At 34.0% G+C, this 21,263-nt stretch overlaps 1 protein-coding gene across 7 annotated transcripts in view; it reads right to left on the bottom strand.

Annotated features, from left to right (window-relative positions):
* The window catches only part of CSMD3 (CUB and Sushi multiple domains 3), a 1,668,414-nt gene that overhangs the window by 95,342 nt on the left and 1,551,809 nt on the right, over positions 1 to 21,263 (bottom strand). For all 7 annotated transcript variants that reach the window (XM_016431868.2, XM_056823169.1, XM_056823168.1 and 4 more), the window contains 5 exons: positions 20,412 to 20,585; positions 19,592 to 19,765; positions 18,245 to 18,430; positions 10,542 to 10,715; positions 4,593 to 4,775 (listed from right to left, as the gene is read on the bottom strand). In XM_016431868.2, coding sequence (XP_016287354.2) covers positions 4,593 to 4,775; positions 10,542 to 10,715; positions 18,245 to 18,430; positions 19,592 to 19,765; positions 20,412 to 20,585 — 891 coding nt within the window. The remainder of the gene's footprint in view (positions 1 to 4,592; positions 4,776 to 10,541; positions 10,716 to 18,244; positions 18,431 to 19,591; positions 19,766 to 20,411; positions 20,586 to 21,263) is intronic.

The following is a 21,263-nucleotide window of genomic DNA, read 5'->3' as shown; positions in this document are numbered from 1 at the left end:
TGAGGCAGAACAGAGGTTAAGTGATTTGTCCAGGGTCACATACTATTAAGTGTTTAAGCAGTATTTGAACTTAGATATGCTAGGTTCCAAGTCCAGCTGGTATCTACTGTGCTACCTAGTTTACTTTTAAGTTCTTTCCAGACTTATAGTAAAAGAAAGGAACACTATAGGGAACAAAGAAGTCCTCCACTAAACTTTTTTCACCCTTTTATTTTAGGCCTAACTTCATTATGTTAGAAAAGTAGGTAAAAGGTTAAAAAAAAAAAGCCAAGGCTCATGAAATTGGATTAAGGATAATACAATTTTTAGAACAAAGGTACCTTTCCTTTTCCCCTTGAAAGGATTAGGATAACTACCTAAGAGAAAGTAATCTTCTGGGAAGTCTGATCAGAGGTAAGTGGTTATGGAATGATTTTCCAAGATTAAATTATTATTGTTTTAGATTGATGTAGTAAAACATTAACCTTGGCCTTATCCTGTATTAAATTTAATTTGCTATTTATATTGTTATTAGATTTTATGTATTTGGTCAAATTATTTATATTTATTAATTATGATTCTTTATATTGTGACATTGTCCTTCTTAAGAAATCCTATAAATGCTACTTTAAAAATGTAGGGAAGAGATTTGTGTAAAGTTTCAACAGTTACATTTCTAATGGCTTTGTGATATTTAGAATTACTTTGTAACATCAGGATCAATCTGATAAGTAGCGGTGTAAGTCTTGGAAATTACTTTGCTATGTTCCCTACCACAAGAAAAGATCAGAGTACCCTGAACAATACTCTGAATCCCACTATCTTATTGTAGTCACATTCTGATTTACATTCCAAATGATTGACAGAGAAGTTTTCCCACATTGCTCAATCACAGAGACCTCAAAACAGAATAAAAAGATGTAGCCTCCTCCTCCCACAGTTTGGCTCTCTCCATGTGTGTGACATCTCTCTCTCAATGGAAATGAACATCTTTGCTGCAGGGTTGTTTGCCCATTGGTTTATCAGAGTATACTTGCTTGGTTTTATCTTTGACAAAAGGCAGTAGAGAATTGGGTCAGGATTGATATATCTATCTCTCAAGCAGAGCAATGCTTGAAATTTGATTAATGTTAAAAATTACTAAAAATTGTTTTTGGTAGGCTTGTGCCTATAACTCCAAGTATAGTAGAAATATTTTTTTCTTTGACAAGTTAACCAATACTCTAGATATTATTTGAATACAGTAGTATACAATAGGCAATATTTTATCCAGAGTCCTGGAATACTTCTCAATTTATATACCAAAACATTAGCTTCTTTGGATGATGCTATTTGCTATCACTTGTTTTTGATGTAACCATATTGATTCTCTGCAATAATATGTTCCAGAATTTGCCAAAAATTAAAGCTAACCTCATTAACCTCTATTTTGGGGTCCAGGGTATAAAATCCACTTTCACTGGTCATTTCAAAGGTATGGATAAAAGCTAATTCTTAGCCAGTTTAAATCTCATACCAAAAGCTCATTATGCAAAAGACAAGTATAGGTATCAAACAAACATTTATCATAGCAAACACTAAAACAGAAATTGGAGGTCATAAAAATTATTTTAAACAATGGTATACACAAGGGGGAGGCAGCTCTTTGACCTGGGATAAAGATGAAATCATAGTCCAATCAAGGAGAGAATGATTTCTCCCAAGAGAAAGACTCCTTGAAGTCTTTAGGGGTGCAGGAACTGGGAATCAAGGATTACACTGAGATGAGCTTTCCCTTCATATCTGTGAATCTCAGGAGCTCTTTCATCTGCCACTGAAATTTCAGGCCCTGTATCTCATATCATTTGTCTCAAACTTGGCTTCTCCTTTCTTCTATGTCACTCCATTAATCAGGATTCTTGTCTTTCTAATATACATCATAAGCAACAACATAGATACAATGGTCTCATAATCATACAAGGGCCATGTTTCCTTAAATGTAGGCACTGTAGCAGAACTGTCCATGATTTACCTGAGGATGTTATATTCCTTTAATATTTTTAGGTTTTTGCTGTTTTTTTAAATCGTTTCATCATGTTTTTACCTTTTATAAATTTCCCCTTTTCTTCTTTCCCTTCCTAGGAAACTAACCCTGGAATTAATAAATTGAAGCTGTTTCCAGAGACAGAGAGTTTTATTATTCTTCACTGGTATACTCTGCCACCTACCAAGAGCTCATCATTCCTATATTTTAAACTGTAGTCCAGAAATACAAATCCTTTTATCAGACACCATCTTCTTAACCAGCTGATCATTTTTTGTCTGTTATGCCTTTTGGTGGCAGAACTGATGAAAAGCTCCTATCTGCCCTTAAGGTCAGTTTCTTGTCCAGGATTTCATAATCCTTAGCATGGTTCCCAGATACTTTCCGGGTATATTATTCCCCTCTTCTCTCACTCAGTTCCCTGAATGCCCAGAAGCTAGTAGTAGTCATCATTTTGACAAGTTTTGTGAGGTCTTTGATTATGTCCTGGATATAGGTCTGAGAGAGTATAGAACTTCTATTGTGAAAGCCATTGCAACAGTCAGCTGGCTCTGCAGGGAGGCACTAACTATTAATACTCATTTCTTCCTCTGACTGTTACTGAATGAGATCTTTCTCTAGATGGCACTTATGAATCCACATGATCATTCTTTGAAAGAAAAGCAGATATCTCCTCACAAGATTCAGCTCCCTTCTGCCCTCTAAAGAGAGAACATCATATATTATTTAACTATATGTATTCTGTGATCCTTTCTCCCTTTCTTCTCTGTGTTCTTTTTTAATTCCCAATATTGGTCAGAATTTTTCTCAGTCTCTTTAGATGCATTTTTATTTTCCTTTGGCAACCATTCTTTAATATTTAAAGGACCATTTAACTCTCCCTGATAGCCTGGAGATTCAAGAAATAGTCAAGTCTCTACATTGACTTGATAGAAGCTACTTTGCCATGGTAGGTCACAAAGAGTCAATGGAACTGAAACAACTAAACAACAACTTGGTCATGGCAGAAAAGACCAATTTGTATGTTCTAATCTTGTCACCCAGTAATCCTTTTTTTTTTTAATAACCCTTACCTTCCACCTTAGAATAAATATTATATATTGGTTCTAAGGCAGAAGAGCGATAAAGGCTAGGCAATGGGGGTTAAGTGACTTTCCCAGGGTTACACAGTTAGGAAGTGTCTGAGGGATTTGAACCTAAGACCTCCCCTCCCTAGGCCTAGATCTCAATCTACTGAGTTACCCAGCTGCCCCCTACCCAGTAATTCTTGCTTTCCATACTTGCTGGAAGTCAGGTTCTAAGTTCTGGCAAGTAGCTCCTGAGGACCTATTTTGTGGTGACTTTCAGTGGCAGACTCCTCCTGGGAACATCTGGGGACTTAACTATTGATCAACAACTCTCCTTAGTTGTCACTGTCTTCAACTCAGCTGCTAAAATATCTCTCAAATCTATGCCCTTCTCCTTAGTGTCCTGGTCATCATGCTAGTGCAGGTCACCTCCAAAATTTAACTGATCTGTTGTAAGATCCTCCTTATACATACATCATCCTTTATTCTCTCTCTAAACTCTATCTTTTATACTGCTGCCAGAATAGCTTTTCTTATACAAAGATATGATCATATTAGGCTCTGCTGACAAATCTTCAGGGATTCCTTACTGTCCAAGTTCAAAATGTCTTAGCTTAAGTTATTCCTTTGCTTGATATGTCTCTCTTTTCTGTTGACTTTAAAAAACAAAAACAGAAACAAAAATATTATATCTAAGAATTTACACTAATTATTGGTTCCAAGACAAAAGAGTGGTAAGAGCTAGATAACTGGGATAAAGTGATGTGCCCAGGTTTACAAGGCATCTGAGGTCAGATTTGAACCCAGGACCTCTCATCTCTAGACCTGACTATCTATTCACTGAACTACCTATTTGCCCTTTCTGGTACTTTCTACTACTTCTATAAAACTCCTTCTTTGGGAATCATTCTATCCTTGATCCTCTTTGGTCAGCAATTGACTTTGCCCTCTAGATTTATGCAGTATTTTGTCTGGTATATCTCTAGAACACATCACATACTGTAATTTCTTATAGTTCATCAATTAATTTCATTTTCTTATTCTTTTGTAGACTATATGTTCAATGAGGAGAGTAATGGTTTCATATCTAACATTTCTATTTCCCCTGGCACCTAGAACTATGCTCTATACACAAAAGATTAATCAATCAATTGACAAGCATTTATTAAGGGCATACTATCTAACTGGCATTTTATGCCAGGTATTTTGGATGTTAATGTGAAGAATGAAACAATCCATACCCCCAAGCAACTTACTTTTTAATGGCAGAAATGGAAGCATAGATATGCTGTAGAATAGTGCAATATGTCCAGAATAAACACAAAGAAAAATACAAAGTACTTATAATAAATATGTATATTGAATAAATGTTCATTGCAAGATATTTTGTGTAAAGGACATTGCAAAATTCATTCCTTTCAGTAACAGGGAAAAAACTATTTCCTTAACTCTATTCACATAGACTTTTGTATATTTATAAATTATGAAACATTGATAGAGATTTTTCTTTAACTGAAATTTACCTTTACATTCAGGTTGTCTTCCAGTCCAGCTTCCATTGGCTAAACATGTCCTTTCTTCTGAACCATGAAGGATATAACCAGTTTCACAAGAGAAGCGGACAATACTCTTGGTCCTAAAGTTACTCTCCTGTCTGGATCCATGACCAGGAATGCCTGGATCTCCACAGGAACCAGTCACATCACCTAGAATTAAGCATGATTTTAGATTGTTAGGTTTTGATAAGATGAGCTGATCAGTTGAAATGATATAATTTACTTTCTACTTGGTCCACATTCTTATGTGAAGAAATAAGTTGAGAGGATACAATGACCTGCAGGACTTCTATTTTTGTGAATTCTTATTCATATTCATATTTAGGAAGTATTCAATTGGCAACATACACATTTTAAGAGCATTATAAGGTACCTACTTTCAGAGCTTTGTAACAATCAAACTGGACAATTTATAACTCATAGGAAAAGTAAATCAAATGACAATAGTTCTATATACCAAGTGACTGAAAATTTTTTCATGGGTTTTCTTAGTTTCCAAATAACACTTTTTTTTTAAATTAGCCAGAACAGCTAAATTCTAGGAAATAAGGAATTGACATTTTATGGCTTAAATCTTGCAAAGTGATTTTCATGAACCTTATTTTCCTTGAACCTTATAACAACCCTGTAGAGTAGGTACTTGTGAAGATTAAATTTAACTCTTTCCTGATAGTGAAAATGAAAATAATTAACTCTCCCCTGATTGTGAAGACTAAATTATAACCCCTGCCTATTTCTAGATTTAATCACCAAAAGTGTAAACACCCTCCTTAAAGTTGAGTTTTTTAGATTTTTTTTAGATTTAATCACTAAAGATATAAACAACCCATTCACACTTGAGTGGGGGAGGTTTGTGACCCCCCTGTGCAGTAGTGGATGAGGAATCAGAATTGACAGACTGCCTCCTGGGCAGTCCTAAAGCAGGGCTTCAACTGTGATTGGTAGACATAGAATTAGGAGAAGGCACAAAAGAAAGTGTCTTGAAAAGGGAGTGACAACCTCCTGAATGCAGTTCTACTGGCAGTTCTTTCTTTCTTTCTTTGAAGTGGATGCTGGTGGAGAATCTGCTCACTGGACCCAAGACATGGTGAATGAAAGGCTGACTCCTTTCATATTGAATTTTCTGAAGAGACTAGCCTCAAGAGAGACTTCCCCAGGTCCTCAGCTTTGCCAAGGCTTAAGGACTAACTCTCACTGCCCAGGTTGAGCCAGAGGACAGGAGTAAATTACTTAGTGCTTAGGCTAGATATCTTTCCCTATTCTCTCTCTGATTTTCTCATTTCACTCTTTCTATATTTTGTAAATAAATTGTAAATAAATCTCTTTTGGAATAAATTAATTTCCTGGAAACCCTATTTTAAATATAATCCAATCCAACCTTTTTATATAATAATCCCTTTCCCCCCTTACATACTTCAGTAATACAATACTACATATTTATCACCTCCATTTTATAAATGACGAAATGGAGGCACAGATAAATGACTTGTGCATAGTCATACAAGGCATGAATGTCACTTGGTACATATTCCATAGCCAATACTCTATCTCCAATAGCCTGCTGATGTCTAGATACATAACACATAGTCTAGAATTTTATTTATAATTCATTTCCTCATTATTTTTCCTAAGCAAATATGATTGAAATTAACATACTTTATTTGGTAAGATAATTTGCAAAAAACTGAACTGTAGGCATCCTATCTTAAGTACTTAAAATAGAAATTATCTACACAAGTAGTAATTCCTCTAAAATCCAGTGTTAAGAATTTATTTGACCCTTCATCCCTTAACTCATTTAAACTTTTGCTCCTGGAGGCTCTTTTCTATCAGAGGTATAGAAAAGAAGTAGATCTATCAGCATAGCTAATCATGAAGAATAACTACTAATGACTTATCAAAGATCTTTAGTAGATGAATTTTTTTCTAATAATGCATAATTATATGTATATATATATATATATGTATAATGTGTATATATGTAGAGGCAGAATGATGGTTATTTGGAAATAAATGCCAATTATGAAATCAAAGTATTATGTAGTAGACAGTAAAAGTAATGTAGTCCTGGCCTGTACTAAGAGAAGCATAGTATCTAGGACCAGAGAGATAACTGGACCAGAGATGTGTTCTTTACTGTGTTTAATTCTAGGAATCATCTTTTAGGAAAAATGCTGACAAGCTAAAGAACTCCAGAGAAAGGTAATCAAGATAGTAATAAATTAGGAGTAAATGCCAAGAGATATTTGCTGAATGGAACTGTAGAAATATAATCTGGATAAGAGTAGTCTTATCCTGAGAGATCTGGATACCAGATCTACCAGATCTACCAGATCTACCAGAGAGATCTGGTAGATGTCTTCAGTTATTTGACAGCTATCAATGTGGAAGGAGAATTAAACTTATTTTCCTTGGCCCCAGAAAAAAGAACTAGGGCCATTGGGTGGAAACTCTTAATATGGCATATCTTAGCCACATATAAGGAAAAAACTAACAACTAGAGGTATCAAAAAGTAAGATATGTCTTAGTAGGAATTTGATTTCCCCTAATTTGAGGTCTTAAAAGCAAAAGCTAAATGATTCTTTGTCTTTTTTTTTGTTTGTTTGTTTGTGTTTTTTTAAGTGTTTTACTAAGAATTCTTTTTTAATTTTTGAGTTGGCCTTTTTTGGCCATTGAGCTCCCTTCCAATTCTGAAATTTTGTGCTATCTGTTAAATATTTAATTTTTGCCCTCCAAATCTTGGGGTTTGGAAGCAGAAGTCTTTTATTCAGTTGCTTTTTCTTTATGTGTGTTTTGTGTGTGTGTGTGTGTGTGTGTGTGTGTGTGTGTGTGTGTGTATGGGTGCAATGCATAAATATATGTATGTATAGAGTGCTAGACTTAAAGTTAAGATTAAGAAGACTTAGATGTTTATTATGTGATCATGGGCCTCTGTTTTCTCACCTGTAAAATGAGGATAATAATATGACTAACCTTTCAAGGTCATTGTAAGATTAAATGAGAAAATATTTGTAAAAAATTTTGGGAAATCTCAAGTAACTTGATAAATATAATTTATATACATATACTTGGTTGTATATGGAATTTTTATGTATACACATAGTATACACACATTAACAGCCTTTTTCATCTCAAAAGTAAAATGCATTTATCTCTAGTTAACTTGTTCATAAAATGAATGGCAGCCACTTGTTATGACAGAAACAAAAGAAGTCAGATACTCTCATACCTTTATAGTAAGTATTCTGAATTTTCCTATTATATAATTACTACTTTTAAATCTGCTACTATAGTCTTCTCTCATTTACTCCTTTATTAACTCCAACTTTATAATTATTAAAACTCTAATTTAAAAATGTAAGGAGAATTCATACTGTAAAAGTCAATATTTGGACCATGAAAGGTCATTATAGCAGAGTAGGTCAGTAATCAGAACACTGAGATTTATGGGGTGAATCAGAATCAGCTCTATTCTCGCCATTAATTTTGGGGGAAATGATAACTATTGGCCATGCTGGAAAGATAAACCAATCTCAGCACTTTTTTTCTTTTAAATCAGTATTTGTCCTCTGAGCCAAAACTGTACAAGGAATTTCTAGCAGCCTGAACTTTTGGAGTTTAAGCTATTGAAACACTTGAGAGGTTACCCAATATTTTCCTCACCCAACCTTAGAATCATATCTCAAATTGGAAGGGAGATTAATGACTACAAGCCAAATTTATACCTAATCAAGAAAGAATTTTTCTTCTAACATACCCTAAACCTAAATAATCAAGTCTCTATTGAAATATCTCTAAGGACAGGGAACCTACTATTTCCCAAAGTATCCTATCAAACTTCTAGATAGACCATTATCAAGCAAAATATCCACTTTAGCTACTTTCAAAGTATGCTATAGGTTGAACATAACACGTGTGTGTATATATGTTATATATATTCAATATATTCACATGTTTGTATATAAATAAATATATATGCATGGGTATATATATGCGTATATACATACATATATATATATGTGTATATATATATATACACATACATACATGAATGAAATACTTTGGAAACTGCTATATAAAATGTTATTTACAGCATTGTTCCATTAATGTATTTGGTTAATTGGCTAAACTTAACTAGTCCACATTTGTTTTCACATAGTTGTGTGATCCTTGGCAAGTCACTTAATCTATGTCAGCCTCAGTTTCCTTATTTGTATAACAGGAATGATAAATGAATCTATCTCTCAAGGTTGTAAGGATCAAATTATATAAATTTTATAGTACTTTGCAAAGCTCAAGATGGCATATAAATGTTAATTATTATTATAAGACCTAGGGCAAAGACTTTGGACTAGTAGGAAGCATCTCTAATATAGTAGGATATATACAAATAAAGAAAAAATTATATTTGAGTAAGAGATTTTATAATATGTAATGGATATAGAAAGAAAACTAAAATTCTCACGAATGCAAATAAATATAACAATATCTACCTATAGATAAATAGGAAATACAAAGAAACAAATACAAAAGAGATTCAAGATAAAGGTCTAAGTTTTTGGAAAATGTTATCAGACTATGAAGAGTATTATAGAATGTATATATTAAGTTTTCCTTATCAAGCTATTGTTTTCTTGAATTTTATCTTAAGGAATGAATTCATCCTTTAGTGGATACTTTCAAAAACACATTAGAAGTTATAAAGGATAACTACACATATATGCAAAATATGTATAACATTTCTCATAATACTACATAATGATAAAATTGAAGAAAAATAAAAGATATGTACCATTCCAAGGTAGCAAGGCACAAATAGAAGGAGTCTGTAAAGACTTCAAGGAGATAAAACAGGTTCAGTTTTGTAGGAGAAAGGTCAAGTTTTTATTAAACTCAAAAGAGCATTCATTGAGTAGTTATATTTGGAATCCCTAATTTTCTTTAATATTCACCTAAAGCATCATATACATGAGGCCTTTCCCAATTCTCCAGTTGCTAGTACCTTCTCTCAAAAAGAATTATCTTGAATACCTTTATTTTGTATATTCTTATTTATGTACATTTTTTCCCTCTTGGAATTAAATTTAACATCCTTGAAAGTAGGAATGTTTCCTTCATGTTTCCAAATCTTTGGTGTCTAGCAGTATCAAAGAAGTTACCTATTAAATATTTTTGATAGATTGATACTGAGAACACAGAATGCAAAAATCAAAAATTAGCTCCATTGATTCAGTTCTAAAGAGAAATCCATGGGGCTAGGGGAAAATAAAAAAAAAAGAAACAATAAAACATATGTCTTTCATAGTAATTTCCCTCTATTAAGATACATAGAAAAGTTATTTTGCTAATAAGTAACAAAGTGAAAACAGAGTGTTAAGTGAAACATTTAAAATTTTATTCAGTGGACAAACATAACATATATTTGAAGATTTATAGTCCATTGAGAATTAAGTTGAAAGTTGTAGTATCCAAAAGTAAAATTGAAATAAATTTCTTAGTTTCAGAAACCAAAGAAATAAGATTCCCTTCTAATGAAAGTTATTGCATTCTTTGCTATGTTTCTAATGAAAATATGTGAAAGTCGGTTTTCCACATTCTAGGAAAGAGTAGTTTAGTTCCTGTAAACTGGATTTCCAATATAACTCTGTATGTCAGACATTGTACAAGTCCAATTATGATAATAATCAGGTTAAATCATATTTCCTGAATAGTAACATTATAAGGTAATGCCATTGAAATGTTATAAAATTATTTACTTTTCTCAATTGGATTTTTATTTAATAGAAACAGAGGGTTTTTTGTTTTGTTTTGGATTTGTTTTTGTTTGCTTTTTGGCTATTCTGTAAAAACAAAAATCAATACTTTAAACATGAATGTTTTTCTAATATATAACTTGCCCCCTTTCAAAGAAGTACCTGAACAATGAGGCTGTGAACCGCTCCAATGTCCATTTAATTGGCAGGTACGTGCTGACTGGCCAAGAAGGGTCCGTTTTCCAGTACATGAATAATGAACAGTAGAACCAAATGTATACTTCTCTCCAGACAGGATTGCATTGGGAGGAACGCCTGGATGTCCACAGTCAATCACTACAATACATAATTATTGAAGATAAAGAAATATTTTAATTACCAATCAAAGGACTAAAACAAAATATTTTAAAATTATGATGGAAGCATGATTGCATTTTAAATATCTAAAACAAGTTTCCATCTGATCTCAAGGTATCACTTTTTCATTTTTTCTTTATAAAAGTATCCCAGTAGTTATTCTTTTATCTCCCTATCCTCCACCAGCCACACACACACACACACACACACACAGAGTGTTCTCTGTAGGGGAAGCCAAAACATAGGAAGAAGCCATCACCAAGTATCTTAAAAACAGGGAAAGATGAGTATACATTTGCTTCCTCAGGTGTGCCCACACACTACTGTGATATATTTATAGAGATCTGATATGTCTAAAAATTGTGGAGGACATGAAGATTAATTCTAGAATGTGAAGGCAAGGGACAAGATTGTGGGTGGGGAGAGAACACTTCCTTTTTAAGTGCTAACATCAAACTGAGAAAGCCTAACATATGGAAATTTTTTGCATATCAGTCTCAATAACCTCCATCAGCTTTAAAGACTAGCTAAAGAGAAAAGATGACTAGTTTTGAGGTAATCACTGGAAGAAAAGGGCATTAAAATAGTCAGGTTTTCTATTTTTTTCTCTATATATGAAAGTTGTGATCCTCATTCTGAATAATTTTTAAAAATTCTTTCCATCTTAGAATCGATACTTAGTATTGGTTCCAAAGGAGAAGAGTGAGTGATAAAAGCTAGGCAATTTGGGGGCATGTGGTTTGCCTAGACTCACACATCTAGGAGGTGTTTGATGCCAAATTTTAACCTATGTGTCCATGCCTAGCTCTCTGTCCACTGTGCTATACCTGGTTTCCTTTTCTATACTTCTAATAAATCACACATAAAGCTGACCCAGTACTGAGTCACCAATCTTACTCTCTCAACCCTGCTCAATTTATCTACACCTCCATGTATTTTGGTATTTAAAGAGGAAAAATATTATTAATTTACTTTTGCTGGAAAGATACAGTCAGATCACTAGTATTTAGATTGCAAGGACCTGGAATAAGAATATAGACTCAATCTTTCTAAGAAAGAAGGCTGGTTTGTAAAGGACCTTGACCTAGACCCAGCTATTGTATTATGTTGTTTGAGTTAAGGCTTTCTGTTTATCCACTGTGGATTTGGACTGCAAAAGACAAAACAATAAATCCTTATGTGTAGAATTATATCTTTGAAAACTCATCCTTTGGTATAACTAACCCCAGGGTATTCCCTGAACAGAGGTCCAAACCTTATAGAGGTTAGCTGTAGGTGAAATTTATATAGAATGGAAGGATTTAATTCTGTGAAATGAAATGAAAATTGAATAGAAATCTAGTGAAGATCAATTCATCTATAAATCCTCCTCTCTGATTCTCTCTTGAGTCACAATCTATTAGTGAGTCTAGCTCACCCAGTTTAATAAATTCTAATAAACCTAGCCCCTTCCTAGTCAACTTTCCCTCTATCTTTACCCTAGTATTTCCTTAGAATATGGATATCATGTGATGCCTCATGTACTATCAAATGAAAGGGATAAAAAGTGGGGAGGAAGGAATGCAAGAAAAGAAGAAAATAGAGAGGCCATTAAGGCCTGAAAATGTATTTGCATTTTATACCTAGTTATACTATACCAGTGATGACAAACCTATGGCATGGGTACCAAAGATGGCACACAGAGCATTCTCTGTGGGCATGAGGTCACCCTTCCCCACACTAGAAAGTCAGAGGGACTTGGTTGATGCTGCTACCCTCCACCTCTTCACCACACCTGATGACATTTTTTCACAATCCCTGCCCCTCTGCCTAGTAGTTCAATGAGAGTGCACAGGGGGTAAGGTGGGCAGCTCACAGGTGGCAGAGCTAGCGGGGAGCTGAATGCTTGGGCCACTCCCCTCCCTCTCTCTACACTCATTAAGGACATTCCTCACTTAGACCCACCCTTCCACCCAGGAATTCAATGGGAGTTCTTCCTCCCTCCCTTGTGTGGATTAAGTCGGGGGAGTGGGCATGATACCCCATCTCTAAAAGGCTCACCATCATTGTACTATACCATACAGCAATAGATGCTTTGGCCAAGAGAAGGGACTTATGTTAAGGGTAAAATTTTGGGTTGAGACTGAATATATTATTTAGTGATTATCATGGATTTAAATTCTAAATCCCAATGAAATATTCAAGTCATAAAGGAATTTTGTGGTGGTTTATTTACAATAGAAGGAAGAAATTAAGAAGAAGGAGAAAGAGCAAAAGGGGTAAAGATCTACTCCAGCCTTGCCTGAGCCAAGGGGAGTTCAGAGGCCTCTCAGCCAAGGGGCCTTCACAGAAAATTAAATCTAGCTTGGCTTCCAGCTAGGAGGCCTCCTCCAAGATGAGGGGCCTCCTTGGAAGCTAGAACCTTTAGAAGGGTCAAGGGAAAGGGAAGTCAGACTTAACACTCACCACATAGTCACCTAAGGGAAGCAGTCTGAGGACCCATGCTTCAGAGCTCCTCCAAGTCAAGTTTTACCACCCAAGTCCACAAAAGCCTCTCTCACAGGAAGTAACAAGAAATATAAAGGCAGTTCTTTACACCACTTCCTGTGTCTCACATGTATCAATGGTGGTTTAAACTTGGCTTAGGACAGCCCAGGGAGTCAGTCAGTCATCTCCAATTTGTCACTTGCTAGCACACACAGGTTACAAACCATCCTCCCCCACACTTAATCCTTACGTGGGACTCTATACATTCCTCATTGCTAAAATTCTAAAGACTAAGCAGAGTGGAGTAAATGTAAAATTCACAGTTCCCCCTGATGATGATTGGGAGACTAATCTCCCTAATTGATCACTAAATATAATCATCTAAATCTTATAACTACAGGCACATACAAAATTTCACCTTCTAATAGGAAACTACAATAGTTAGAGATAAGAGGGAAATAGAAGAGAGAGACAACAAAACCAATGTTTTGCTGCGCACATTGACAAAAACCAATTAGGGGGCAGTCCCCTTTTGGCATAAGAGTATACATTCAAATTAAATGTTCAATCAACCTTCAATTCAATCAACCACACCCAAACTTCATTCTGAATCTTCTTGATGTAGTGTAGGTTTTTCAGGCATCTTTCTGCAAACAGTTCATTCTCTGAATTTAAGGAGTTAGAAACCCTCTTTCATTGAAGATCTTTCTCAAACAAAATTTTTAAATCTTGGATTTTTATTAAAATACAATCTGCCCCTGAAGTGTGTGTTGCGAAACACCCAGTTCAGCTCAGGATGCATGGTTGAGCTATGGGGTGTATGAGTAAATTATCGAAAGAAGAGAAAAAAGAAACCAAAAACATAAAGAAAAAATGGAAGAAAGTTAAAATTTTGGGAGAAAGAAAAAATTTTAAATCAGAATCAAAATATCAAAATCTATGTATATAAAATTTTGAGTAAACAAGAATAAATTCATAATAGGCCTTTGTATTAGGGTCCAGTTAAAGTAATTTTTATCCCACAAGTCTGTAGGACAAAATGAAATAATGTTTCACTTACCCATTTGCAGCCAAATCTACAGGAAGTTGCCATACTATGAGAAAGAAAAAGGACTAGATTTTTGCGTGTGTGATCTGTGTGTGGTCTGATTTTTTGTCATTCTCAGGGATAGGGGGATCCAAAATGATAGCCAAACTTTGGTACTTGTCTGTGAGTATTTCACAAAGAGTATGGATACAAGGAAGTCCTATGTCTTAACATATGTCAGGTGTTGCAACCCCGAGTCTCACACTAGGTTCAAGTCTTTTTGTATTGACTTAGAAGTGCATCAGTCCTATCTGGATTGGCTTCTTTCTTTTTGACCTGTGTGCTCTTTTGTTCCCTTATCCTGAAATTAGACACAATCATTAAGCATAGTCCCATAAGATTTATTTGTCAGGTTATATGGAATTTCAGATTCTACAGATTCTATGTATACTTTTGGCATTTGTCACTCGGGGGATGCTATGGCTCCAGCGAGGATTTTTAATCTCAGCTGGAAAATCTATAGCTAATGCAGAAATCATTAATGAAGTTCTTTCTGCTCTCCAGCTGCCCGAAGCCCTAGCTGTGGTTCATTGCTCTGCCCATACAGATAGCACTGACCCTGTTTCTAGGGGAAATGACTGGGCAGATACTTCTGAAAAGTTAGTGGCCATAGAAGGGCCTGTTATGAATTTATTCTTGTTTACTCAAAATTTTATGTACAGGAATTTTTGCTATTTTGATTCTGATTTTGAATTTTTTCTTTCTCCCAAAAAAAAGTTTACTTTTTCTTCCATTTGTTTTTATTTTATTTTTTTTTCTTTTGAGAATTGATTCATATACCTCATAATTCAGCCATACATTCCTAAGTGATTCCTCTGTTTTTAAATATCCTCTTCAGGGGCAAATGTATTATTATTTTAAATTGTAAAGTTTAAATTCTTTTTGAGAGTAATTTAAGTTTAAGATACATGCTACCTCTCCGAATCCAGAAAGTGAACTATTTGGAGAAGGCACCATTAAGATGGCCTCCACAGACCACATGCTGCACCAGAAGATCCAGAGTGAACTTTGATTTGAACTATATGGGGTTGAATGCATTTGTTTTGTAAGTATACTCTTACGCCAAAGGGACTGCCCCCTAACTGGCTTTTTGTTAATGGGCCTAGCAATTATTGATTTTGTTCTCTTTTCCTCTTATTTTCAAATTATTGTAATTTCAAAGTTGGTATGTTTACAAGACCCATTGGAGAGGCTAGTCTTCTGTGGGTCTCAGGGGGGAATGTATAATTGAAAATCTGTTACCCTGTTACATATCCCAAGAGCCCACAGACTTCCTGTCATTACATACTTCCTATAGAGAGAGCATAAAGGGAGTGGTCATTGAGGTTCTCTCTCTCTCTCTCTCTCTCTCTCTCTCTCTCTCTGATATAGAAATCAGCAGTGATGGTGGTAAGGCAGATGTTTGAAATGGCTAATCAGCCATGGACATGTGGTCTATATTTTGTATCTTCTTTATTCCTTGATTTCTAATGATCTTTAATAAATCTCTTAAATATAATATTTTATTAGACATTTAATTTTTATACTTATCTATTAATTGATAGTCAGATGGATATAGAGTCATATGCTATTTCATGATATAAATTCTCTCCCAAATTAAATTGAATGGATTTCTTTTAATGAAATGTTATTTGAAATTTAGAAAATGTATTCAACTATGGTTGTCAGACAAAAAAATGGTAGCACTGTAATCATGAAGAATAAAAGCTAACATATGAAATAAAATTTAATGTCTCTTCAGATTTTAGACACATTATTAAGAATCAATATTGAATGAGAAAGAACTCAGTAATATGAGTATATAGCACATTAAAAAAATAATGAAGTACTTTTCTTGGAAAAGGATAGTTTAAAAGAAATTTTAAGGGAAAGAAGGAATAGGTATTGATAAAGCACCTACTTTGTGCTAGACAATGTGCTAATCACTATAAATATCTAATTTTATACTCACAACAACTTCATAAAGTAAGTGCTGTTATGATCTTCATTGAACAGTTGAGGAAACAGAGGCAAAAATTAAGTGGTTTTTCTAAGTTCATACAGATAGTAATAATCTGAGGTAAGAGTTGAATTCAGGTCTTCCTGATTCAAGCCCCCATAGTGTATTCACTTCATATTACTTAATTAAAAAAAAAATCATTCTACCCTACCACCTAGCTGCTATTTTATATGGCACCAATATAATACTTGAAGATTCACTACAAAAATCATTGCACTTCACCACCTACTGATCACCTTATTTGGTTCTAAAACAAACTTCAATGATTTAAGGCAAAAGTAATTCAAATAATTTTTTAATCTGCCAAAACAGTTGATGGACAAACAACTGGTTTACAGATTGGACATATCACATTGAATCAAGCAGACACAATTTGAAATCTGTTTCAACTTTCTCAATTTTATCAAAAAGCTTATATATCTTGAATCTTTAAATGTGTTTACACAGTGAAGTCATATCTAATGAAAACAACAAAATAACATCCATCATCTGTCATAAAACTAGCTTTCTTAACTAATTTCATATATACACCCTTCCCAGCCTCTAGTAGCTGAGCCAAATGGTACTACTAGCTATTTTCAATCTTACTTTGCCATTTCTCACTTTCTCGATTTGCATATGCTATCTCCTCATGTCAGCTATTATCATTTTTATTTTTCTTTATGGTTCATTTTAGGTGCTAGCTCCAAATGTAATACAACATCCTTGTCAAATCAATTCAAATGCAGGATGTTTGGGCAGTGAATTTATCCACAGAACCATTCTATTATTTCTTTAGCTGATAAAGTTTGCTGCTACTTCTAATTTTCCCATTTCATACCGCTGAATCTTTCCTTAGCCTCATCATACTCTATCTTGTAAATATCACGCATTATAGCACCCTATTAGATTATATACTACATTGTAAAAAATAGACTCGAATACAGGACTACAATCCCCATGAGCCTTTGCTCCACTTCCCCAGAATGCCTTGTAATCTCACCTGGGCAGAGATCGAGAAGGTATTTAAGCTGAATCAAAGGCTTTTGAGCGCTCTGGCTCTTGGACTTCCGTTATGGGGCAGGCGTGGCTTTTTTTCATAATGTAGGTGAGGTTGTGTCTAGGCCTCTCTATGGCCTGGACACGTGTCTCTTATCCTGTATTTTCTTTAATTCTTAATCTTCAATAAACCTCTAAAAAATATAATACTCCTTGCAGAGAGAAACTAATTTCTACCTGCCTCAGTCTCCCCGTCTCCCCTAAATTTTAATCGTTACAACATGAGGGCAGAGACTATGCCATTTTCATCTCTTTATCTCTAGAAACTCAACAAAGTACCTTGCTCATTTTAGGTTCTCTATTAGGATTTTTTAAAATAAATAGAATTTTTTGCTATTATATAAAATTGAATATTAATCAATATCTATAAATTATCATTAATAAAACATAAATGTATTTTTCTGCATATCTAGATCTATGTTCTCATTGTACAAGAAACTTTTATCATGGGAACTTTTACTGACACAGTATAGCAGTTCTTTAGTTACTTGTTGTCTCAAAGTGCATGCTGAGGGTTGTAACATTGGTCAAACAGCAAGCAGGAGCACAGATCTATCCAACTCCAAGTCAGAACTGCTATTCACACTTTAAACATGTGTATGTATGTGTAGGGAGGGTGTGTGTATGGGGTTGGTGTTATTATAAATAGGCCAGTTTAAACCTTTTAACCTCCTGAGAAATCTGGAGCCCTCACAAATATGAAAATAAAAGCCAAAGCCAGTTAAAATAAAGACTTTAGGATTGTAGAGAAACAAACAAGAAAATCAGTGTCTCAAATTCAAATAAATGAAAATTTTCACAGAAGTTAAAAACTAACAGGCTTCAGGAGTGTTCCTAGTAAGACAGATGAATCTAGAAGTCAAATCAAACACATTGCTTCCATGGTATTTTTAAAGAAAATACGCATTATCTACTTACTGATACACTCCGGGAGTGGTTTATCCCAATGTCCATTTGGTTGACATATCAAAACAGAGGATCCAAATAAAAAATACCCAGGATTGCAGTCATAGAACACCACAGTTCCATATGTGAAATTCCCATGCTCTATTTTGCTTTCTCTTTTAGAATTAGCTGGAATTCCAGGATCAGAACAGTTGACCACTAAGTAGAAAATACATATTTTAGAATAACATCTAAAATGTAATATTCATAATGTTTTCAATGGTTTCTGGGAAGCAACCTAAAAAGTCATATATGTGTGTGCAGAAACAGATATAATCTCAAAGGGCATTATTATCTATTTATGCTGTACATAGCTTTTTTGAATACATTTATTTGCATGTTGTTTCCCCCATTAAATTGTAAGCTCCTTGAGGACAGAAATATCTTTTGACTGTTTTTTTGTATCCCCAGGGCTTAACACAGTGTTTGGAGAAGAGGAGGTGCTTAATAAGATTTACTGATTGAATGAATACCAAGACAGATATACAATTCCTAGAATCTTAGAGAATTGACTTGAGCACTAAGACATTAGTGCTCCCCAGAACACACAGTGATTATGTGATATAGACTAGATTTGAGAGGTCTTCACTACTGAAGTTATCATTCTATTCATTAATATATATACAATCATGTCTTTCATATGTATAACCAAATTCTGAAGTAAATATTGACATCATGGTTCCATGAAAAATAAGGGAAATATCTATTAGCATTGTATGGCTGTCTATAGGTATATGCAGGTTTTTTAAAGATATAAAGAACAGAGATAATTATCCAGATAGATTTTGAAATTTTATTTCTGATATTATATGTTTATATATACATATAAAGATATGCATGTTCATATGTTTATATATGTGTATATGTAATACTTGTATATATATGATGTGCATAAAAAATTTAGGTTTTCCCATACCTTATCAAAATAACTTCTTGAAATTTCTACATTTTAATATACAAATACAGACTAAGTACAACATAGCAAAGTTAAATAGATATGGAAGTGGTGCTGACTGTTTCTCTTTTTTTCCTCCTTAAATTAAGCAATAAGAAGAAAAAGCATATCATTGCTGGAAAGAAAAAAATTACTATAAGAATTATTTTTAATAGCTAATATAATCACTAAAATGAGCACTGAAGTATTGAAGCAGTTAACATAATGAGCATTTTCTATTAGTTTACCAAAATTAGCTGAATTTTAATGACTATGTACTCATAAAACAAGTTATTATTAGTCATGCTTTCCTCTTTAAAGTTTTTTTTAGAATTCGTAACAGTTGTTTAATAGGGATTGGCACATAATTCAGTCAAAAGACTTACCTTTACATACTGGTGGTGGATGACTCCATTGTCTGTTTGCTTGACATTGGGCTTTTGTTGGGCCTTGCATAATGTATCCAATATTGCATGAGAATGTTACAACATCATTGAAATTGAATCCATTTCCACTTGTTCTTCCATAAATTGGACTACCAGGATGACCACAACTAACAGCTGAGAGCATTTAGAAGAACAAAACAACAACAAAAAGCCCCAAAGAGAGTATTGTTTGGTTATTAGTTACGCACTATTTTATACCCCAAAGACAGTTCTAAATAAAAGTGCTTATGTATTTTATTTTTTGGTCTGGGTGGATGATTTCAATGCTACAGAAAGCTCTTAGGTGAGGAAACATGCTCTCACAATATAGATCTGTAAATTGTCTACAGCTTAGTCTTAAATAGTGCCTGAGGCACTAAAAAGTAAAACTGTTTTCCAGGTCTGAGTATACCATCCTGACATTTAGATTAAGATTCTCATCAATATAGAATCAACCTATCCTACTTTTTATCTTCTACTATTTCTATGTAATGTGGTAGCATGGAAAAATGCCAGACCTAGAATTAGGAGAGCCTAGGTTCAAATCCTATCCTCGACTCTAGCTGTCTGACCTTGAGAGTCACTTAATTATGTCCATAAAAATATGATACACAAAATTTTTCAAAGAAATTATTTAAGAGATGAAACTCAAAGACATTTAAGGGGAATTTTAAAATTTATGTTTCTATCTTCAAAACAGTTATGTTTTTACCTTTCCTAAGTGAATAATGATCAATATAAGAATAGAATCCCCATGTTGCCCTTTGCCATGCTTACTTACGCACACAGGATGGCAGCTGACCAGACCAATTGTGATCCTGTTGGCATATTCGTACGGAAGAGCCAATCAATCGAAAGCCAGGATTACATTGATATACAACTGTGTCTCTGTACCCATAATTTTCTCCAATGACTTGTCCATTGACAATGAGCTCTGGAATTCCACAATGACCCGCTAAAATAGAAAGAAAAAAAAATTAGTTGCCATGTTGAGATCTTTCTTATGGCTTAATTTTCTTTTCCTGAAATGTTTTTTAAAAGCACTTTGATAACAAAGAATACTTCATTTCTGTCTTTGTATAATTATCACCAAGTACCTATACCTGTAACACAGTAGGTACAAAATAAAGCCTTATTGAATAGAATCTATATCTAATTATCCAACAATTTTCAATGGAATACACTATCTCTCTAATATTTTCTGTTTAAAAACACTGGATTGCTTACAACCAACTTTACTATATTACATTTTGATAATAGAGAAATAATCAGAAAAGTATCTTGCTATGAGAAATACCTAATAATAATATGGAATAGAGATACAGAGCAAAGTTTGACACAATGCAAAATTGATTTCTTTTTCTACAAAAGGCAGGCAATATTATGCTCAGGTTCAGAAAATAAATGGAATGTATAAGCAATATAAAAAATAGCATTTATGTATAGACCCTGGACATTATTGCCTGTCTTCTGTAGGAAAAGAAATCAGTTTTGCTTTGATAGTGGAAAAGATGCTCTGGAAGTGGCAATGGGGAACAAGGAGCATTCTGACACTGTTTCAACTAGTGTTTTGGAAGGTATGAGTGAAAAATCTAAAAAATTCCTCAACAGGAGGTGAAGCAAGCACTGTTAT

Source organism: Monodelphis domestica, chromosome 3 (assembly GCF_027887165.1).
Source record: "Monodelphis domestica isolate mMonDom1 chromosome 3, mMonDom1.pri, whole genome shotgun sequence".
NCBI lineage: Eukaryota > Metazoa > Chordata > Mammalia > Didelphimorphia > Didelphidae > Monodelphis > Monodelphis domestica.
Note: the sequence above shows the minus strand (reverse complement) of the source record. Positions and strands in the feature narration are given on the sequence as shown.